This window comes from Natrix helvetica (genome assembly GCF_964273705.1).
Source record: "Natrix helvetica genome assembly, chromosome: 8".
Taxonomy (NCBI): Eukaryota; Metazoa; Chordata; class Lepidosauria; order Squamata; family Natricidae; genus Natrix; species Natrix helvetica.
This window is the reverse complement of record NC_138559.1, coordinates 16,933,058-16,957,199: the sequence shown is the minus strand read 5'-3', so window position 1 is coordinate 16,957,199 and position 24,142 is coordinate 16,933,058. Positions and strand designations below refer to the sequence as shown.

The 24,142-nt window shown below is 39.9% G+C and overlaps 1 protein-coding gene across 9 annotated transcripts in view; it reads left to right on the top strand.

Annotated features, from left to right (window-relative positions):
• PKNOX2 (PBX/knotted 1 homeobox 2) overlaps window positions 1-24,142 on the top strand; it is a 275,402-nt gene that overhangs the window by 246,692 nt on the left and 4,568 nt on the right. For all 9 annotated transcript variants that reach the window (XM_081961087.1, XM_081961083.1, XM_081961086.1 and 6 more), the window contains 4 exons: window positions 150-247; window positions 6,647-6,766; window positions 18,775-18,851; window positions 22,387-22,565. In XM_081961087.1, coding sequence (XP_081817213.1) covers window positions 150-247; window positions 6,647-6,766; window positions 18,775-18,851; window positions 22,387-22,565 — 474 coding nt within the window. The remainder of the gene's footprint in view (window positions 1-149; window positions 248-6,646; window positions 6,767-18,774; window positions 18,852-22,386; window positions 22,566-24,142) is intronic.

Here is a 24,142-nt window from a genome sequence, read left to right as displayed (position 1 = left end):
ATGATAATGTTGATGACCAGTTTTTTTCCCAAAAACAATTTCAAACACACAAGGTTGGTTAAAGCTTTGCTGGCTTGTGGGTTTTAGCTGTTGCCTTTGTTGTTGGCTGTAGACCTTTTTAAAATTGTGAAATCCTATCTCTTTGCCAGGTGGAGCCCTTTACCAGCCTGTAACTATGGTAACATCTCAGGGCCAGGTGCTTACCCAAGCAATTCCTCAAGGGGCTATTCAGATCCAGAATGCACAGGTAAGAATGGAAAGAGTGCTCCAGAAGTCACCAGATTATTCGGAACTTCCCTGACAGTGAGAACAATCAACAGCTTGACTCCAGAGGTTGTGGCTGCTCCATCATTGGAAGTTTTTAAGAAGAGATTGGAAAGTCATTTGACTAGAATGGGATGGGATCTCCTACATGAGCAGAGGGTTGGACTAGAGGACCTCCAAGATTCTTTCTAGCTCTGTTATTCTGTTATTCATTAGGGGAAATATGTGGATGTGCCTGACATTAGGTAAATTGGAGAGTGGGCAGAGAGTGATCATCTATCCATTTTAGGGAAGGCTATTCCTCTACCCAAGATCTCTGTTTGAGAAAGATATGTTTGAATTGCTGTTTTTAAGTACAAAATTTAAAAATGTCTATACTTTACATTGGGCAGCCTCTAGTTTAGAGAAACAGGAATAGCATGAGTGGGGTTGGAGGTAAAACTGTTCTTTACTATCTTTATTGCAGTTACCGAGAAGTGTTTTATATACTTTGTGAAAAGATCTCAGAGATCAGGTGCTGACCAGTGATGTTATTCCCATTAGCTTGGAGTACTGCATGAGGAATGGGTATGACTAAGGCTAGTAACCTACTACACCTATCCTGTCTTAATAAGAAAGGGTTTTTCTTTCTCTTCTGCTTTTTGATATTGCTCCTACTGGGACCTCACCACTAGGCATGGCAGCAGAAGGATCCACAAATGCTAATTCTCGATTGCCATCTACCTGTTTGATTATGTGCTACCATATCAGTGTTGACTCTTAAGGACTATTAAAATAGATTTTCTCCAGGAGGCTCTGTCCTCATCTTGATCTTTAGATCTTTCAATGGTGTGCCCATTGTTTCCATAGCTGAATCCATCTACGTTTGAGTCCATCAAAAGAGCTCTGGTGGTAGAGTGGTTAGGATGCAATATTGCAGGCTAATTCTGCAATTGCCAGCAGTTTGATTCTCAACCGCTCATGTTGACTCAGCCTTTCACCCTTCCAAGGCCAGTAAAATGAGGACCCAGGTTGTTGGGGGCAATATGCTGACTCTCTACACCACTTAGAAAAAGCTGTAAAGCATTATGAAGCGGTATATAGGTCCAGGTACTATTACTATTGCTATTGCTATTGCTACATGGGTACTATCATCCTCTTCTTTTCCCAGCATTGTAGACTCCTCCTGAGATCTGGGTCTTTGCCTACTGTGTCCACATTATGATGAGCCTGGTCATTTGTGTTTGAGTGAAAACTCTGGAGTGTTTTGTTCTATGATCCGTTTGTTTTTATGGCTATCTATTCTGAACCCCCACTCTCCACCCCTGTGAACAAGCCAGAACACAGGCTTGGCTGTTTGCCACTGTTCAATTGCCAAGATAACAAACCCTTTGGCTGAAGGCCCAAATAACTCACATACAAGAAAAACAACCCAGATATTCCCAACAATCAAACCCGGCTAGAAGACATAGACTTTCTTCACTGCTAATTTCAAATGGTTGTTTCCTGCAAATGTCCCCTCCCAACGCCTCACCTATAATCTCTCTTGGGAGGGGCCAATCCACAACCACCTGTGCTGAATTATCTTCTTTGAGTCTGCCTACGTAGTTGCTGCTTTTGTTTCTCATCCCTTTTCACTCTAGCATCAGGGACAAACTGCCTTTGATCCTCCCCACTGCTCCATGCCTCAGGCGCCTCCTGATGGCCAACCAGCCCCTCTGGTCCCTGCTCTGAATCTGAACCCTGCACAGGGTCCTCCACATCGTCCAGGGCAGACTCATATGGTCCCTCGCTATCCGAGTCCATCAGCAGCTCAACTGGATCCTGGTGGGCCACAACAGCTATGATACTATTCTCAGAACACCAAATAGCCTCTAACCTTAATTTTTACAACCCAGCCATGGTAGTTCAACCTGCACAATCACTATTCTTGAAGAAATGGGGCAAGAAGGAAGAACACATCAGGGCCCCCACTATCACTAGCCCTCATTCAGCTGCTCCATCATATTAACATCCTGATGGTGGATCGGGGTACAAACCAGAAGTCCAGCTGCCTTTCTAACACCACCTTTAATACTTATAATCAAAGAAATATACAACCTGTTTCCAGCCGCACAACATTTAAATCATTCAAACAAAGATTCAGAGAACAGAGGCATGAATAATTAAGATCTTGTGCTGGTAGAAAACAGCCTTCCTAGTTAGTTTTCCCCACTGGATTTTCGTATGCAGAAATCTTTACCTGCTTCTTGAAATGTATCCCAGTTATTCTCCCGCTTCTTAACTGTCCTATTTTATATTAATGAGAAGCAAATCATAGCAGCAGTTGCTACACAAGCTTGAATCATTGAAAAAAAAAGCCCTGTGCATTGATGTGCCAATGCTTCCTACTGATTCAGCACTATTGGGACTTCCATTGCACCTAGTCAGTCTCCAAACTGTTTTTAAGATCTCCAGGCCTTCTCCTTTTTCACCTTCTGGATCAAGGCTTGTTTCATATTTTTTTTATAGAACGCTTTATAAAAGACTAGAAAAACGCAGCACTCCACAGTGAGATTCCTAATTCTTAGCTCTCTCTCTGAGTGGGAATCTAGAGGGGGGGGAAGCCCCAAATAGTAGATCCGAGTCCTTCTGAAATGTGTAAATGTGGCTCAGATCTTAGAGGGGAAATTGATCAGATGTGTTGAATACAAGTAGGCTGGGAATATTGTGGGAAGGATGGAGCCCTGGACAAGCACTCTTAATGTCATTTTTGTATTGCCTGGGTAATTTATTCAGCCCCGGCCTTGCTATACATCGCAAGCGGCACCTGAGGGAATCATTTATACCTGACACAGGGCTGCCATCCTGATGTTTAATTCATGCAGGAGAAATGTTTTTTTATGAAGAACTAGGGGGAAAGAGCAGTTGGGTGTATGTGTGTTCTTAAAACTGGATGCTGGAATTTCCAATTTCCTGCAAACCTCATTAAAATTTCTCCCTTCCCAATTCTTTGTCTTTTTTTTTTTCAACTACTTTTTTAAAAAGATATTTCTTTGCTATCCTCTGCTTCTGGGTATTGTCTGTCCATTCAGCTAGCCAGCCAATTGAGAATTACATATTTTCGAAGAGTTTAATAAGACTGAAGAAATATTACAAGGCAATATAATTGGAGGTAACTTGGAACTCAAAGGGTGACTGAAAACTGGAGTTTCTTCGTAACAGGAGATGGGGAAGGGAGAACTGTATTGGGTCAGCTATCAATCTGTACACAATATAGTTGCATTGACCAAAGGGAGCAGTTGTTGCAAAGGCTTGCACACCCTTAAGCATCTACAGACAACATCCATGAGAAATGAATGTATGGAAGACGAGAGCGTGATTTGATCCTGAAGATGTGTTGCAGTCACGGATTTACAAAAGGGAAACATTGGTCTTCAGTCCTCTCCTGCTGAGTTTAATACACTAGCTCCTTGTTTGTCGGAATGGGCTCTGATGAATAAGATCAAACTCTCTGTTCAAAATAACAGAATAACAGGACCTTGGAGATCTTCCAGTCCAACCCCCTACTCATGTAGAAAAACCCTATACCATTTCAGACAAATGATTGTCCAATCTTGTCTTAAAAACCTCCCGTGTTGGGAGCACCCACAACATCTGGAGGCAAGTTGTTCCACTGATTAATTGTTCTAACTGTCAGGAAATTTCTCTTTAGTTCTAGGTTTGTTCTCTCTTTGATTAGTTTCCATTCATTGCTTCTTGTCCTGCCTTCAGGTGCTTTGGAGAATAGCTTGACTCCCTCTTTTTTGTGGCAGCCCCTTAGATATTGGAACATTGCTATCATTAGACATGAAACACTGCATTCAGAATGATGTAGAATTGCAGATAGTTACTACTGGTACTGAATGCTTGAAAAAGCCCCAGTGTTTCACCAGATACTTCAAAATGTTCAAATGTGCGTTTCACACAGGTTTCAGTCAGATGGTGCTCTGCTTACAGCCCAGCTCACCTAAGATGCCACTAAGATTACATTAGTCTTTAATTGCTTGTTTTTCAATAGTGCAGTCAGTGTCTTTAACTGCTTAGAAAAACTGAAGGTAATGGATGATTCAAACTTCTTCAAGAATTAAGTTGCCTATTTTGCTTCAGAATGATTGTCACTCAACTACCAATAATTTAAAAAGCGCCGCATCATTGTTTATACTGATGATATCTCTTGGGGTGGAGAAGGAATACCTTGGAGTAGAAATTTCCCTTCCTATAGATTTCCAGGCCCATCCCGCTCCCCGTGGCATTCTTAATTATCTAGATCCTTATTTATTTAAGGAAATTTATTTCTCCAACAAGGAGCCAGACATTTGATTGAGAAGTTGCCAAATTGTCCTTTCAGTTAATTGCGTTGAAAGGGCTTTACAAAATAACAGAATTGGAAGGGACCTTGTAGGTCATCTAGTCCAACCAGGGGGTGGGTTCCTGCCAGTTCTAACCTCTTCTATAGAAGAGGTTCTACAAATCTACAGGGCCGTTTAGAACCCGTTCAAGCTTCTGCCCCCCGTCCGCACATCATCAAGATGAAGAGCGAGAGGAGGAATTCTGAGAGTTGAAGTCCACAAATCTTAAAGCTGTCAAGTTTGAACACCCCTGGGGTTTTTTTTCTAAAGGGTTAGGGGTGCAAGGATCTTGTAACTTGACAGCTTTAAGACTTGCACACTTCAATGCCAGAGTTCCCGAGTCAACATGACTGGAGGAGGAATTCTGGGAGTTGAAGTCCACAAGTCTTAAAGCTGTCAAGTTTGAACACCCCTGGGGTTTTTTTTTCTAAAGGGTTAGGGGTGCAAGGGTCTTGTAACTTGACAGCTTTAAGACTTGTGTGCTTCAAATACCAGAGTTTCTGAGCCAACATTTTGTTTGCTAAGCAAGAGCATTGTTAAGTGAGTTTCATCACATTTTACAAGTTGGCCATGCCCACCCGGTCCCATCCGGTCATATGGCCGGCAAGCCACTCCCATCCAGTCACATGGCTGGCAAGCCACTCCCACAAAGCAGGCCACACCTACAGAAGAGGTTCTAAAAATTTGAAACCCACCACTGAGTCCAACCCCTTGCTCAAGCAGGAGAGCTTATACCATTTCTGACAAGTGGCTGCCCAGTCTCTTCTTGAAAGCTTCCACAACTTCTGAAGGCAAGCTGTTCCATTGGTTGATTGTTCTCATTGTCAGACAAAATTCTGCTTATTTCTAGGTTGAATCTCTTCTTGATCAGTTTCCATCCATTGTTCCTTGTCTGGCCTTTGGGTGCTTTGGAAAATAGCTTTACCCCCTCCTTTCTGTGGCAGCCTCTCAAATATTGGAAGATTGCTATCATGTCTCCCCTGGTCCTTCTCTTCATTAGATAAGCCATGCTCAGTTCCTGTAACAGTTATTCATATGTTTTAACCTCCAGGCCCCTAATGTGCAAACAAAAAAAAAGAGATACCTATACCTAAGTTAGAATTCCTCTCATTTCAATAACTTACAACTAGTGGGAAAGATCTGTGTTCTTTTTATCAAGTTAAGACTTGGGCAGAAGGACTCCACCTTCAAAAAAATGGACAATGTCATTGACACAATACGATGTCTGGCATAAAAATAGGTTTGGTAATTTGATAGGGTTATGTGTAACCATTGGGAAAGTTTGAAACCTGATCAACTCACTTGCAAGTTAATACAGGCTTAAACTTTTGAATGGAAGAAATTTCCATTTGGATCCTCTTGCCCCAAAGTCCAGGACCAGATCTCACTTTAGTAGGTAACAAAGAACATAGTGGAGATAAAGGTCTCTTAGCTTTTTTGTCTTTCAAATTGAGGATTCGTAAGTCCAGGATTTCATCACCTTGCTTCAACTGTCTACATATTTAGACGTCATCAAGCTGAAGCATGGTTCCTTTTAACCATGGTTTGTTGGGTAGGTTAAAATGGCTGGGATCACATGACTTCTTAAGTCAACACCAAAGAAACTAACTGATGGGCTTAGTGCAAAGTGAGAACTAAAGTTTCTCCTTGATGGAAGAGTGCTAGTCTTTATCCATCGAGGTTCTACAGATGACAAAAACCTGTTAATGAGATCTGACTGTTTTCCAGTCTTGCCTTTTTTTTAAAAAAAAAAAAGGAGATTGTTTTGACTCCCTCTTGAAGTAAAGGCTACCACCTCCCCCACCTCCCCTCTCTTTAATTTTCAAATGAACGTCACTTTCTCTTAAGTTGTGCTGTTGTCCCTCACCAGACTGTCTCAAGCCTCCTGGAAGCCACCGTTAAATGGGACTAACATTGACAACCGTGTTGCCATGGCAACTCAGGCAGCTTCTTCTTCTTCTTCTTCTTCTTCTTTTCTTTTAACCTGCATTGTTGTTGAAGATTTTTTTTTCTCTCTTCTACCTGCCCTGCAGGTTAACCTGGACCTGACCTCTCTTCTTGACAGTGAAGATAAAAAGTCAAAGAACAAAAGAGGAGTCCTCCCAAAACATGCTACCAATATTATGCGCTCCTGGCTTTTTCAGCATCTTATGGTGAGCAAAATCAACATGTGTGTCTGAGAGATTAACCCCTTGCGGTTCTTTTTGCATTTCGGAGAAGTCAACCTGGACAACGTACCTTGCTCTCTTTGTGCCTATGAGATGCTTTGCTTATCTTGAGCTGCTCCAGAACGTACGCAATCTTCTTTATCCTGTTTTTGAAAAGATTATGCTAGAAGGTTGGGATTAGAAATAGGCAGAACAAAATCCAGCCCATGTTTTCAGGTATTTTTCCATTCCCTGTAATATTATTTGCAATCATTTTTTTAAAAAAACACTGTAGAAAATCAGCATTTATTATCCATTCCCATTTTCCTCGGGGTTTTGTTCACTTTTGCCTAACATGTTTATTTTGCATAGCTGTCCCTTCTTTTCGCAGTTGCTTAACTTGATTACTCAATAAATTTATTTTCTAAAATCTCGCAACAATACTGAATTGGCCAATAATCCAACTTGCTGGATCTACCCAACACACTAAGTCAACAAAACAAAAAGAAAATTCTGAAGTGGAATGCAGACCTAGCTCTGTGTACTGTGTAAATACAGCCACCAAATTGTTCACTGACCTTGTTAAGCCTTAGTTGACCTTCACTGATCAAATGCCCTATTCTGGAAAGAGGTCATTCTAAAACCTGACCTGACTTGCATACTATTGAATACAGAATGACAACACTAGTACACACACACACACACCCCGTTCATTGCTCTCTGTCTGTGCAGCAACGGGATTCGTCTATGCAGGCCCCCCTGGATTGCTCCAATTAAAAAGCATTGGTGGGTTTGTTTTACAGCTTTAGTTTTAAGCATACATGTATAGTCTTGGCTTTGTTCATTAAAAATCATCAGGCACAATCAGGCATCTTATTCTGTGGATAGACTCTGCCCATATATATATAATAGCAGGGCAAGGATTTGATCAGCCGAAAGTTAAGTGTACATCTATTCTGACAGTCAAAGTAGAATTTTTCCAATATCCTTATTCAGGGACTCAAGTAATCTAAAACCTAAGCATCAATAAGGTCTATGGAGATTCTCAGTCATGGCTGCCCCAAAGGTGTTTTTTCAAAAGACAACTGGACTGACTTTATTTTTGCTTGAAGGCGTTTTGCTTCTCATCCAAGAAGCTTCTTCGGTTGTGAAGAATCACATTGGATGAACTGAAGAGGCTTCTTGGATGAGAAGTAAAACACCTTCAAGGAAAAACCAAGAAAAAAGCACCTTTGGGATAAAGATAACTAAGTTCAGCTTACTACTCAAAAGCATAGAAGCCAAGTATTTCCTGATTTTACTTTTTTGCATTTGTTCTCTCTTCTACACCAGTGCATAGCCAAAGGTGTCTCATTTTCAACTGCTCTCAGTCAACCAAATATCATAAGCGTTACATTGCCAGAGTTGGCTATGTGACACTATCACTGAAGGTAAACAAGGCCTGCTGATAGCCAGGGTGATGTTTTCTGAATTCATCTAAATCAGGGGTGGGCAACTCTGGGAACTTTAGAACCTGTGGACTTCAACTCCCAGAATTCCTGAGCCATTCGTGCTGAATTCTGGGAGTTGAAGTCCACAGGACATAAAGTTGCCATAATTACCCACTCATGGTCTAGATTCTGGTTATAACTTGTAGGGAAGCAGCAGCTTTGATGCTGCTTTTGCCTGTTTAAAAACTACAAAAATCACTGTGCCTAGCAACAGAGGGAACATAAGGCAGATGCTTTAAAGCCAACAAGATGTCTGAATATGACAGAAGTGATTTATTTCACAAATGCATACAAATGACACAATCATTAAGCACCAGAACTCAAAAGTTCTTGGTTTATTGATGTTCTCTGTAACCATTCATGTTGACAAGAAGGAGTTTTAAGTCAACATATCCAAGAAGATGCTGTAGGGAAATACTCAGTTAAGAATTCCTTCCTTGTCTTGGGATAGTCAACCAAGAAATAAACCCTCAAACAATAAAGATACAAAGTAGCTCCATTTGGAAAAGTCCAGGCTTACCCTGTCCTATCATTGCAGCTGCTCTTACCTGTGATAAGAAGTCAGGGAGTACCAATTTCTCTCACCAATCAAAGTTTGAAACTCACCAGGGGAAGACTATTTTTTAGAAAGTAAGAAGTTTCATGGAAACTTGATGACGTTTTTTTTCAGGCTTATTACTGTTTTTCCTGATCTGCAACTTGGCTTCCATGGTTTTCAAATAACACATTTTCCTGAGCTGATCCTAGTGAATTAGAAAACATAACGACCCTATCAATCTGCTCTAGCTACGTAATAAAAAAAAGGTAAAGGCCTCCCTGTCCAGTAGTGTCCATCTCTATTTCTTACTCAAGGGAATCAGCATTGTCCGAAGACATTTTCCATGGTCATGTAGTCAGCGTGCTTATACACCAAAGATGCACATAGCATCTATCTTTACCTTCCCATTGAAGTGGTACCTATTTATCTACTTGCATTTACATGCTTTCGTAACTGCTAGGTGAGCAAGAGCTGGGGCAGGAATGGGAGCTCACCTCATTGCGTGACGCTCGGATCTTGAACCTGGGCTGTTAGCTTTCCAGCCGACAAGCTCAGCATCTTTAACTGCTGAGTCATCAGAGTGAGAGCAAGAAGTTTTGCCCTTGCTTTGAATAAGCTTCCTAAGGTCATCAGGATGCAGTCAACGCTTGCATTCTGAATTTTCCGCCATTAAATGTTGGTCCCTTTCTATCACTCATAAATTGTTCCTGTGGCCAAATGGTTGCTTTAAGTGTTTGAGTGACCCCTAGTGCAAGAGAGCCACTCCCAGCTAATTTATATGCCATTTTGGCATAAAACTAGTAGTGCGGTTACCACTTTTAAACTCTGGATTTAATGGCCTTGGGGTGACTCATTTAGATGGCAATGTAAATGAATGCACTGCTTCAAAATACAGCAAGCAATTGCTTCCAGAGTAAGCCCTGGGCTTCTGCCCCAAAGGGTTGATCTGATGGTCACATTATGTGAAGTAATAAAGACATTGTTTATATTGTTCACACTCCCTTGATTGTTGGCTTCAACACAATATGCCTGTCCTAGTTGTTTCTGGGTCAGCCAGATGCAACTCAATCCCAAATGCTTTTCAGCTGATCCAAAAGTTAGAAAGAAAAAAAAATATCCCTAACCTATTTTCACTCTTCATTAATACTTCTCTCTATAGTACTAATGCAACAACACAGCAATACATCCTGCATCCAAACTGACAGATTTCCAAAGTGAAAGAACCAATTCTTTTCTTTTTTTTCTTTTCTTAATCAAAATCCTCAGATGGAAAATTTCCCCACATTTGGAATTAACTTACACCCTTATATTTAGGACTTCATCTGCCACCTAGCGTCCAAGACAAGGATGCTACTCAAAGGATTGTCTTAAGAATGTCAAAATCCCCAATCCAATAATGTGAGAGTTTCTATGCACAGGAACCTTGTTGGAGAAGATTTTGAATCGATGGGTTAGACCAGTGTTTCTCAAACTTGGCGACTTTAAGTCCTGTGGACTTCAACTCCCAGAATTCCCCAGCCAGCTATGCTGGCTGGGGGATTCTGGGAGTTGAAGTCCACAGGACTTAAAGTCGCCAAGTTTGAGAAACACTGGGTTAGACGGTGTTATTTTAAGATCATCCTTCCTTCTGTTCACTTTTTAAAGGAGTAGTAAAGATTCAGAATTATTTTCCCCTTTTATTTTTCTCCAAAATTGTAGACTTTCTTTGTACAAGGCTATGGATTTTCCCTCCCATCCTTAAAAAGTTTGAGGCAATTAAGGACTGGGTGCCAGAATGCTGAGGCCTTTATTGCTACCCTAAAATAAAGAGAAAATGTCTGCACAGATTATACAAATTAAAATAATTTAGGATCCAATCTGGGTCAGTCATCAGAACCAGAGGTTTTGCCTTCCCAAGCTTTTGGACTCATGCTGGAGCCCATCCTCAGAGAGCTTCTCTCTAGCAGAGAATATAAAATTCCAACGCTAAAATTCTAGAAATGCCTACAATACTTAAAAAGCTGAACTGCTAAATGTATAAGCAGTAAAATCTGAGATACCATAATATTGTGCTAGTTAAGGAATGCTGAAGCCCTGGTTTAAGATTTTTTAAAACTGGTATTATAGAAGCTGCAAACTATAAAGCTATTGTATTAAGCATAAAAGTATCCAAAAATATCATTTCTAAAACTGATGGATCTTTGGACAAGCCCATCCTTGTCCTAGTCTGTTTCAACGTTACCACCTTCCTCTCAGCAATCCTTAGATGTACAGTACAGTGATTTTACTCTAATTCGGCCTGAGACAAATCTTAAAGCTTCCGAGCGCTTTTACCAAATTTTGTCCTAAACGCCCATAAGAATTTTTACATCTCAATTTGCATTCCAAAGATTTTTAAACCCATGACAATTTTTATAGTGCCCTATTAAATTTTTCTTCTGCTTCAAGAATTATTCTTTGAAAAGTCATTGTCACTGCAAAAGACTGTTTCCTTTCACCTTCAGTTTTAAGAAAAGGTAGGAGTTGTGTATGTTATACTTAATTTTGATGTAAAATCTCGTTTAGGGATCATCCCTCCATCTATTAAAAAAAATCTATTGGTCTGTACATAATCTTTAAGTTTGCTAGAAAACTCTGAGAATCACCAGGGGACATCAGTACAGCACTAAGTTTTGGTGCCACTGTACTTGTGCAGGAAAGAATTTTGTAGATTCTCTTCATGCCAATTTAAGTCTGTTTTCTTGTTAAACTAGCTTGCATCCCAGTCTTGATTATATATTGCATCTGTTGCCTTCTAATTGTACAATTTTAGTTCATCCACTAATCAAGAAAGATCTCTTAAGATGCTTAGATGAAGCTTCATGTTGGCATGATATGGAGAACAAGTCTTCACGTTGCCCTATTTAAAAGCTATCAAATGACACCTAGCTATTTGAATTAGAAGTAAAATTCAAAACTCACCACTTGGATCCAGCAAAAATGTTATTCTGTCTACATTCTGAAATGCTGAAAGACAATCTTGATGTGGCGCTGCCTTAAAAATGCAATGCTTCTAGCAGAAACTGGATATTGAAATAGGCTACTTCTTATATTCTTATGTGTCTCTCTGTAGCTACTTTCTGCAAAATCCAGATAAAGAGAACTAGTGGCATGCATAAACTTGTATGTAAGGCAGTCAATGTATATCCTTAGGAGCCATGGTGATGCAGGGATTAGAATACAGTATTGCAGGCTAACTCACTGCTCAGTGCCAGGAGTTCGATCCTGACCAGATCAAGGTTGACTCGGCCTTCCATCCTTCCGAGGTCAGTAAAATGAGGACTCAGATTGTTTGAGACAACATGCTGACCCTGTAAAGCTCTGTGAAGTGGTATATAAGTCTAAGTACTATTGCTATTGCTATCCTTTTCCCAACCTGCATAAATCTCATGAGTTCACCAAGTCTTTTAAGATGTTAGCACCTGTACCCTAATCCTATATCAGAATCTCCTGCAATTTGGGCCATAATTATTATAATATACATTTAATGTTTGGAAATTCAGCAGATGCAGCTAACTTTATATAGAACTCGTCCTAACTGCCACCAGTTACTGTGAGAGGTGATGATATTCTTTCGTGGCAAAGATGATATTCTTTTCTGGCAAAAACAAAAACAAAAAACAACCCAAACCCAAGCCCCAAACTGTGTAGGACCCTGTCTTGATGTTTTTACATCCAACCATTCATGACAGTTTGGCTCTAACAACCAAAGAATTAAAAAGGCACTGGGCAGGTTTTCCAAAGGACACTTTTGTACAGCAATTAATACAGATTTATGCAATTAGCACTGTTTGAAAAAGACTCTGGGGCATTCTAGGTTTCTTGTCCCAATTATCCCTGAAGCTGCAGGGTGGAATAGATAGATATGGCATAGTTTTTAATCTAAATTAAAACTTGTTACTCTAAATATTTTCCAGATTTTGAAAATATTCATTTAGTCAGCAATTCAATAACCTATTTTTCATGGAAATATCCAGTTTTTCCCATGGTCCATCTCCTGGAGTATTTCAGCTGCCAAATGGCCCCAAAATATTTTAGAAAATCTATACATCATGACTGTCTAACTAATATTGTTCTCACAATACCACTGTTGTGTGGCATTTGAACACAAAGTTGGCATCTATGTGAATCTGGATATTGAAATATGGTTCTCCTTATATTATTAGAAAATAATCTCTATACTTTATGGCTGAAATGTGGACTCCTTGGTACTTCCTGAGTTTGAGTGTGTTCCTGCAGAATTTCATTATCTGACTAGGTAACATCTTCAGTGCTAGAAGGGAGTGGGGTTTGCTCTCTGTTTATATATTCCTTTATTCTCCTTATATTCGTACATGACTCTGCTTACACATATATTGCAAACTGCAGATGAGAAGGAATGCTGGCATGCAAAAACGTATTCTAAATATATGGCAATCAAGAGATTGGAATTGTAAATTAAGCTCTTCCTAAGGGTTTTTTTTCCTTTGTCATCTGATTATAAAGGACTTCGCTCAAAGATAAGCTTGAGATTTATTTATGCCTTTATTTAGAAAAGGTTTATGGCCTCCCAGCTTATATATGATATTTCTAGATAGCAGAAATGATTGAAAAGGGTTCATTAACAGATAAGATCGTATTAATGGGGCCCTGGAGGCTAAATCGTATGATGAATGGCTAAAGGAATTTGATATGTTTAGCCTATCATACCTCCATCCCTGTTTTTTGTTCGGTGAAGTCAAAAGCCCAGTAAGTGGAGTTTTTGGAAAGACAAACCCCCAGATTTTGAAATATTTTTTACATCAGGTGATGAGTGATGTTTTATTGACTTGACTGAAAACTATTCAGTCTCATTACAGATAGATCCCTAGTGAGTTCGAATAGTCCAAATTTGATTTAGGGCAGCTTGATTGAATTGCCTATTTTCTTTGAGTTAGAATCAATTACTCTACTTCCCATAGAAATATCACATTGTATAGTGCAAATTTGAATAGTGCAACCATTTTGTGACATTCACTAATTACATTCATCGCAACTTACCTGTATTTCAAAAACTAACCTGTCTTTTGCATAGGATTGCCCTCTGCGCGTGTGGGCAGTTGCAAAAAACATTGGCCTTAACAGATCTTCCTATGGATGAGAAATCCCTTAATTTGCCCCTCTTTGTCAATAATTGCTGATATTAAAAAAAATGAATGGCAAAACTTGGCAATTTGAAAATGGTCCTTAAATTAAATAGACCTCTGGTTGATAAGAGTTTCAAACATCATGTTGAACTAAAAGCAGAAATAAATTTGCTGGCAGTGCAGTGTGAAGGAATATATTCCTCATCCATTGGTAGAAGATCAAGAATATTTTAGGAGTCCCTGTGGATTTTACTCCATTAGTCATTGCCGACTATGGGGGGAAGTACTAATCTCCAATTTAAGGCAATTGAGCCAGTGCTGTCCAAAGACATTCCCACGGTCATGTGGCATGGCATCATGGAGTGCTGTTATCTTCCCACCAAAGTGGTACCTATTTATCTACTTGCATTGGCATGCTTTTGAACTGCTAAGTTGGCAGGAGTAGGGCAAGGACAAGAGCTCACCCTATCGCTTGGCTCTTGTCTCAAACCAGGTTGCTAGTTTTCCAGCTGACAAGAATCTTAACCACTGAGCCATCCTGCCACCCCTAGAACATGTTGACAAGTGGGAAATCACCCAAATAACCTCTGTGACCGACGCAAAGGAGCAGTTGCTCCAATACATATCCTCCTTTTCCCTCCCAGCCTTCATTTTTAATAGGTAAACAAGGATGGATTTTTTTAAAAAAAATGTGTACAATAATAATAACATCAACAATAGAGGTACTCCCTTAAGATCTGTTTACTGTGAGTACAATATCTTGCACCAGCTAGCACACAAGAGACAACATTTTCCATTAGCTGAGGTGCCTTTGAGGACAAGCCTACACAAAGGGCTCACAGCAGTCCAGTATTACTAAGATATGAGTAGCTGGGCCCATGTCTTTTTCTGATTAAGGAAATCCAACCGGAAAAATGACATCTGAACATTGTATTTATATCATCAGTTTTACTTCTTGTATAAAACAATTCAAACCACTTTAAGAAAATTAAATTGTAAGCAATTTTTTAATTGGGCTTCTTCCGTATATAACTATCTAATGTAAACAGTGTGTGTGTGTGTGTGTGTGTGTGTGTGCGCGCGTGAGAGAGAGAGAGAGAGAGAGAGAGAGAGAGAGAGAGAGAGAGAGAGAGAGAGAGAGATCAATTCCAATACTCTTATATAACCATGTTTTAACCTCCTGTATTTGGTGTAAATGAATCCCATATTTCATTATATTTATCCATGCAAAGTTTTACATCCATGGGCAAGCTGTTCATAAATGTAATCAAGTCTCCAGCCCATTAAGTAACTTCATTCTGTGCAGTGACTTTAAATGATCTTCCCTGTTCACCTCTGCTAAAATAGAAATAACCATCAGATAAGCATCTTGGAGAGGCAAAACTCCTTCTGGATCATTAGCTATAGATTTTAGCTTAGAAGTTTTTATTTCTCATGGGGATGTTAAATCAGGACAACTTTAATTACATGAACATCTTTTTATACGTTTGCATATAAGTGGTAATTGGCCACTGGTGATATCTAAGTAAAGAAGAAAAAGTTGTTGCAAAGCCAGAATGCGACTTCTTAGGAGGGGAAAATATAGAATATCTTCCATCTCTCCTCTCAAGATCTTGTCCCACTGAGCATGATCACCACAAAAGACAAGAAGGCAAGAAAAAGACAAGAAAAATTCTTTATGGACCAAGTGTGAATGGACACACAAGGAATTTGTCTCCAATGGATAAGATCTCAGTGTACACACAAACAACAAAGTAATGTAATCATAAGATACCAATATGAGAAGGTAATAGGAAAGATGAGAAGGATAGTAGTCACCAACAATGCAGTACAACAATTGCATATTTATTGGATCAAAGCTTGAATATGGTTTTCTCTTTAATGCATATCTCAGTTTGAATACGACTAATTAGAAACACATATGTGAGGAGACAAGGAGATTGACCTTGGAGAAGAAACCCAGAGGTTATTAAGGAAACACCAGGTGCAGAAAAAACATGTGTTAAGTCCAGAAGAGTTGAGAGAGTGTTCCCAAGAGAGTTAGACTCACTTCCCTGCCACCTCCCAGTGGTGTAAGAGGATGGGAAGAGAAGAAAGATACGGACAGTTTGTTTGTTGGCCTATTTCAATAAAAGATAGTTCTAATCATTCCATAGAATCAGCTTCCTGATCTGATCTACTTCGTAGAGATGAAAGAGAGTATAAATGCAGGTAGCCCTCAACTTACAACTATTTGTTTAGTGACTGTTCAAAGTTACAACGCCACTGGAAAAAATGACTTATGGCTGTTTTTCACCCTTATGACCGTTCCAGCATCCCCATGGTCACATGATCAAAATTTAGATGCTTGGCAAATGGTTCATATTTGTGATCGCCCTTTACGACCTTCTGACAAGCAGTCAATGGGGAAGCCAGATTCATTTAATAACTGTGTTACTAATTTAACAACAGTGATCCACTTAATAACTGGGGCCAGAAGGGTCGTAAAATGGGGCAAAATTCACTTAACAACTGTCTCGCTTAGCAATGGAAATTTGGGGCTCAATTGCGGTCATAAGTCAATGACTACCTATACATCCATGCCAAATATTGGACAGGTTTAGATGGGATATGTCTGGTTGTTCAGTACCCCTTTATAAAACAGTATACATGTGTGCAATTTTCTGATAAGGAGGACATATTACTTAACATTAGGAGAAATACAAGAGCAACAATGGATGCAATGAAGATGCAAAACAGCGAAACTATCTCAGATACATATGAGATCTTGGAGGCCTATGAGGTTTGTTTTTAATTGGTTTGATGCTATTTTTATGCTTGCACTGCCTCCAAATGGTAGGAAGTCATACCTTAATTCTTGGCACAGCATCAGCAGCGTGATTGAAGGGGGTGACCAGGGTCCCAAAAGAAACCTCATAAAAATAGTACGGCTGTATGGTTAAAGTGTCAGACAAGCACCTTGAAATGTTTCCATGCAAATTGATATTCAGCCACGAGTCTTTGGATCTGATGCAACCACACTGGATGATTATGAGTCTGAAATAAAATTGATGTCAGCTCACTAGGCAAGAAACAGCAAGGACAGGCTTCCAGCGATGTCAAAGCGTGGATAAGCGAATTTATTGTAGCAAAGTAAAATGAAGCTATTAGGAAAGAATTCAAGGGACTGCTAGGCTTTTATATGCAAGACCTATTTATGGTGAAATTCAGATTTGTGTGTCCTTTTCATCATTCACACTATGTACTGTTACAGGTTTAAAAATGGACTCTTTTCTACCTGCCTCTCATTTTGGTAATGAACTTATCTGTTTGCTCATGTACTTTCAGCTGGATAAATTTCAAAACACAAATAATATGAATGCAATTTGAAAAAATGTACTAAGAAGCTGATGGCAGAAGTAAGTAGCCAAAATGGGCAAGGATCAAGAAATCAGATGGACAACCAACAATGTCTCTTCTCTAATCACTTCGTCTACATTCTTAAGCCATGTTAACTGAAGTGGATCCCACCCAGCTGGAACAGATAATTGTTAGAAGCCTTCCTAGGAATTAGCTGGTGATTTCAAAAAATGTACAGTATTGCACATATTTTTCAACTCTTCTCATTCAATCTGATGAGAAATTAGGTTTAAATGTTTTTTTTTCATTTGAGAAATTTTTTCCCATGAAATCCTGATGAAATTAGTATAGGATTTTCCCCCTTAATTTTCTTATAGGTTGAATGTGGTGTGTCTCATCTTTTCTTCCATTGTATAATCATCTTTCCAGCATTTTTGGAACCTCTATGGCTTTCATGCTGGATTAAATCCAAAGAGAAGACAATCATGAGAAACTTTTTTTCATAGAGTATTTTCAGATCTGGAGTTGGAGGCAGTCAAGGAGACTGCAGAATTGCTAAGAAATGCCCTAAAAACAACCAGCAAAAATTCAGATGAAGTTTTAAAGCATTCCTATTTTTAAAAAGTCATTTCACAGGAGAGGATTTCAGAGACAGGATTTGAAGGCCCAATTTGAGCAAACATCTCCCAGTTCAGGGCATAGAAGTCTATGTTATGATTCTGATAGCATTCTGCTTCTCCATTTAGCTGTCTCACGCTTACATTATATTTTTCTCAGAGCTTTTTCAGGCAATCCTACAATTTCCTTGTATTGATGTATTAAGTCCATTGACCTCTGTTGACCAAGTCAGTCCGACAACAGTTGACCTTAATTCAGTTGCTGCTAGTGAGCAAATTCTCCAATTCTTCAGAAATAATGAAGAGCATAGGACAAAAATAACACAAAGGAAGGAACAAGATCAGAAGTGACAAACTGTCATCTTGTATTAAATACCGTGACGTTCCTAGTAATATCTAGTCACCTCCAAGGATAGCATGATGCACGATGCTGTATTGGATGAACCATTATTTAGATTCAAAACATGCAGGAGGTGTCCTATTTTTACTTCTTATTGGGTAGGATATTTGGTAATTCCTGAAAGCATCAGAAGAAGGGTGTAGAAGTTTTTAGGAGTCAAAATAGAACCTGGACAAAATTATACTTGATTTAATCTCATTTACTTGTAAACTTAACTAAAACGGTTAAATAAAGTTCATACGACTCCTTGCCATTGATTTCCTAATTTCTATCTACAATCACATTGAAAATAACCATCTACCATCACCTTTCTTGAGAGGCCTTGAGCACTGCCTGCAGCCTTGAGATCTCATGTTTGGCATCTTATGTTAGCGCCTGATGTGAAACATGAAATGGGACACTGATGTTTTCCAATCAGTCTGCTTTGGATAGGTGGAATCTGAACTCTTTCAACCATTTGATGTCACGGAACAAAACAAATCACGTGTGGCCTTTTGCTTTTTCCAGCACCCCTATCCAACAGAGGATGAGAAGAGGCAAATAGCAGCACAGACAAATCTCACACTGTTGCAAGTCAACAACTGGTAAGTAAAGATCATTTCCACCCCACCCCCCTCAAGTGCAATAATCAAATGGAAATGCTTGTTTCCTGCCCAAAGAGAGAACTGCTTTCTTGATTAGGCTGATCAACTGATGTAGTACCAAAAGTATGGATCAGTATCACAAGGGCACAGGCTTAGTTAAATCTGCGAAGGTCTATAAATCATGCCTATCATTTTAACAAACTAAAGAATACTTCATTCTAGATCCATCTACTGATGGGAACAGACTGGTGATCTAAGGTTCTTGGGATGTGCCTTCTACTGTTCTCTCTCTTTGAAATGGGCTTGGATTAGACTTTTTTCACTTTAAAAAAATGTCCCTCTGTGAAGTCTGACAAATGGCCAGTTGTCTTCTTGCAACGCCTTGAAAACGATGTCATATCAGATTGCTTTAAAACATTCCGGGTAACCCTTGTTTCTTTCAGAGTTTGCATTCCCTTAGAAAAAAACCTGTTTAAAAAGCCATGATTAGTGGGCCTAAAGCAGTTGGGTGGTATCAGAAGCCAAACTGGAGGTGGACACCCAGCTCCTTACTGATATTTCTTTTGTTTTTCTCTTTTTGTTATCCCCTTCTCAGGCTCCTGGGAAAGAATTCAGCCACTTAGAGGTCTCAGTAATGATTTCAATGTAATTTATTTACCGAGCTTTAAATTAGTCCAGAGGCTTCATGCAATATCTTTGAAGATAGTTAGACAGTTAGAACAATAAATCAGTGGAACAGCTTGCCTCCAGAAGTTGTGAATGCCCCAACACTGGAAGTCTTTAAGAAGATGTTGGATAGCCATCTGTCTGAAATGGTATAGGGTTTCCTGCCTAGGCAGGGGGTTGGACTAGAAGACCTCCAAGGTCCCTTCCAACTCTACTATTGTATTGTATTATTGTAAGATGGTCTATGTATCACAGCTATTTAAAAAATTACTTTTTTTTTTGAAGTGAATATTTGTAGTTCAGGGTTGAACTGTGGGGCCCTTAGTGCTCTCTAAGCTTGGTGGTTTTCTTGCAGATGTTCCATTTCCCAACTATCATCAGTAGTAAAATAATTCTGTTAGCTAGTTGGGTAATAAAACATCTGCAAGAAAACTACCAAGCTCAAAGAGCACCAAGGGCGCCACAAGCTGGCTTTTGTTAAAGTTATTAAAATGTGAAGGAAAAATTCAATATCCCCAGTTAGGTCAATAAGATAAAATACCACAACTCTTTTTTTAAAAAAAAAATCTCCCTCTGTAAAAACTGGATCCCATTTTTACTGGAGGATCCATGTTTATGATCATAACTCAAAGACAGGATAAATTCCAGTTCTCACCACACTGTGGCAAGTCTAGTCGGGGCAAAATTTATATATGATCACATCATCTATGACAGTGATGGTGAACCTGTGGCACGTGGAGCCATTTGTCAGGGCACGTGAGGCGCTGCCCTGTCAGCTGGCCAACGGGCAGGCGCTCACTGGCCAGCTGAGTTCACCCTTTTTTAAAGCCATTTTTTGCCCTCCCTAGGCTCCAGAGGCTTTATAGGAGCCTAGGGAGAGTGAAAAGAGCCCCCCCCCCCCGGGAGGCCCTCTGGAGGCTTCATGAGCTTCCCTGAAGCCTCTGGAGCGCAAAAAACCAGCCCTACGGGCAAACCAGAAGTTTGGGAATGGACTTCCGGTTTGCTTGGAGGTTCATTTTGACTGCTCCGGAGGCTTTGGGGAAGCCTCCTGAAGGTCCCTGAAGCCTCTGGAGGGCTTCCGGGGGGGGTGGGGGAGGCTGTTTTGGCCCTCCCCGGGCTCCTATAAAGCCTCTGGAGCCTGGGGAGGGCGAAAAAAGCATGCAAAAATGGGGGGGTCGCGCTTGTAGTGTGTGCATGCTCACTGGGGTGGGGGGCGTGCATTCCATTATGGGTGTGGCACGCCCGCACACGACTCCCATGCGCTCCCTCCACTCATGGCACGCGAGCCAAAAAAGGTTCGCCATCGGTGGTCTATGAGATTCCAGCCCCTTTGCGTGGTTTGGCAATCACAAGTGAAGTAACCATACATTTCTGTCTGAACAAAAATTAATTTGAAGACCAGGTATGAGTATTATAGGAGCAGGTACTGAATATTTTAATCCTTTGAAAGACCCTTATATGAATCTGATTTTTAAATGACGATGTTCCAATCGTCGCATTAAGAGTGGGATTTACTTGTGGTTAAACATGCAGAGGCTTGTGGGGTAAAGTTTCTTTTTCTTTTTTTTTACATGATCGTAAATGTTTTCTTTGTATTGGCTGATATTTGTGGCATCTGTTGGCTCACGCTGGTATTTGTGGAACATTTGCCAGACAGATTTGTTTTCTTCTGAGGAGGAAAATCAGTTCTTTGTGGAAGGCAAATTCCTCACATTCCAGATCTACATTAATTCAATACCACCCTCTGCTGGTTTCTTATAATCAGCAACGAGCCGCATTGAATATAGGTGTTTTTCGTTTTTGTTTTTTGTAAATTTATACTCTTATTTATATCCTGCCTTTCCTTCAAGAGCTTTAGACAATAATCAAAACACAAAAGTCCTGCGCATAGTTGGAGAACATAATCTCATGTCAGAAAAACTCAGGAGGCCATCGAAGTAGATAGCTTTGAGCTAGGTGGACAAATACCCGTACAGGTAGTCCTCCTCTAGCAACTGCCTTGTTTAGCGACTGTCGCAATAACAACAGTCATAATTTGCAATCAGTCTTTGCATTTATGACTATTGTAAGTCTGCAAAGCAAAGGAAATCTGTCAGATCATAAGCACGGTTGCCATTTCAACATGAGCCCAGGATTGGACTAGATTCCCTTCCAATTCTGTTATTCTATTCTATTCTATTCTATTCTACTCTACTCTATTCTATAGACCAGAAACCCGGTATTATCCAAAATGAGGATAACTTGATAAAACAAATGCACATAAAAAGGTTGTATAATGTATTGATAGAAACAGACTGAGAAACAGAATTAGTTAAAGATTGTATGATAAAATGGGCACAAAATTTTGAAGAGCCAATAATGATGGAAACATGGGAAGAGATTTGGGTAAGAAATGTAAAATTTACACAAGCTCCTCTAGCAACTCTTCTAACCTTCTTTGATTTCAGAAGCGACTTCACTTAACGACCAGATTGCCAGTCCCAGCTAACCTGCATAAACAGGAATAGGAAGAATTTGATTGGGTATAAATGCTGTTTTAAAAACAGGATCAACCACAGGGTACAAAATCTGACATTCTCCATGTAAACCCTTGGGAAGAAGAATCAGATGGAATGATCTTGAAATTAGTTTTGAGTTCAGTTTAATATGAGCGTTTTTTTTTCCTGTTTCTAACTCTTAAATTAGACTCTTAAACAGTTTGCCAGACTGTCTTTCTTAAACAATAGCATTGACTGGCTCACGAGAATAAAGAAATGGAGAAGCCACTCAGAGTTGCTTCAAACCATGAGATATGGGCAGCATTAATAAACAAATAAGTAAATGCAACAATTAACGTTTGATTTTGATATGCCATCTTCTTTCTGGGAAGGTTTATCAATGCCCGGCGCCGTATCCTGCAACCTATGCTTGATGCAAGCAATCCAGATCCAGCCCCCAAAGCCAAGAAAATCAAATCTCAGCACCGGCCAACCCAGAGATTCTGGCCCAACTCCATTGCAGCTGGGGTTCTGCAGCAACAAGGAGGCAACCCTGGGACTAACCCTGATGGTAAGAATCACTGGGCCAATGCAACATGTGGCTCTCTTTGCATTGAGGTCCATTCTCAGTCTGTTAAAATGTGTAGCTGCCAAAAAAGCCAACTCAGTTCTAGGCTGCATCAACAGAGGGATAGAATCAAGATCACGTGAAGTGTTAATACCACTTTATAATGCCTTGGTAAGGCCACACTTGGAATACTGCATTCAGTTTTGGTCGCCACGATGTAAAAAAGATGTGGAGACTCTAGAAAGAGTGCAGAGAAGAGCAACAAAGATGATTAGGGGACTGGAGACTAAAACATATGAAGAATGGTTGCAGGAACTGGGTATGTTTAGCTTAAGAGAAAGAAGGACTAGGCGAGACATGATAGCAGTGTTCCAATATCTCAGGGGTTGCCACAAAGAAGAGGGAGTCAAACTACTCTCCAAGGCACCTGAGGGCAGAACAAGAAGCAATGGGTGGAAACTAATCAAGGAGAGAAGCAACTTAGAACTGAGGAGAAACTTCCTGACAGTTAGAACAATTAATCAGTGGAACAGAAGTTGCTTCCAGAAGTTGTGAATGCCCCAACACTGGAAGTCTTTAAGAAGATGTTGGATAGCCATCTGTCTGAAATGGTATAGGGTTTCCTGCCTAGGCAGGGGGTTGGACTAGAAGACCTCCAAGGTCCCTTCCAACTCTACTGTTGTATTGTATTGTTGAGGCTGTGCCGGTTGGCGATTCTTGGAGTCACAACAACCCATCTAGAAAGTGACAGATTGGTGAACTCTGGAATAACCCTAACTTTGAACTGGATCTCAACATCATTTAAATAATGAGACTCAGTGCAACTCAATAGAGGGGAAAACATAGGTAAGACTACAGGGTTTCCTGCCTGACAGGGGGTTAGACTAAATGAAATCCAAGGTCCCTTCCAACTCTGCTATGCTATGCTATCTAGTGGTTAACTATTGATGGACAATTTATGCCCCTGGATTCACTCCTCTTTACACTGCACCTGGATGGGATCCTTCCAAACAGATAATTGCTTTGAAATAGAGAGCTGTTCTTTGTAAAGCATTCGGTTCTCCATGTAATATCCTGGAGAAATGATTTGTCTTACAGACATATTAAATTACTCAGTGTGTTTCTTGCAGCCCTAAAGTACCACTGGATGACCATTTTGTTAATCTTCTCAGTAAGGACCCTCTTATTTATTATTTATTTATTTCTTAGATTTTTAGACCGCCCCTCTCCCAGAAAGGGACTCGGGGCGGTGTACAGTCAATACAAATAAAATCGGTCATAATAATAAAATACATTTAAGATACATTTGGAGGGGGAGATAGGCTGTACTAAGAAATAAATATATTCTAATCCTAAAAACATCACAATTAAAACCCCAAACCCAATTAAAATAAAATAAATCCCCGGGAGGTAAAACTAAGAAAGTGCCAGGCCAGCTGATTGAAATAGGTGAGAATATGATCTACTAAGAATATGATCACAGGATATGAGATAACCAAATAGCACTTGAGCTTCTGGTTGCAGAACGTAACCACATTTAGATCTGGATGGATGGGTGGGTGGGTTTGACCTGGTCACAG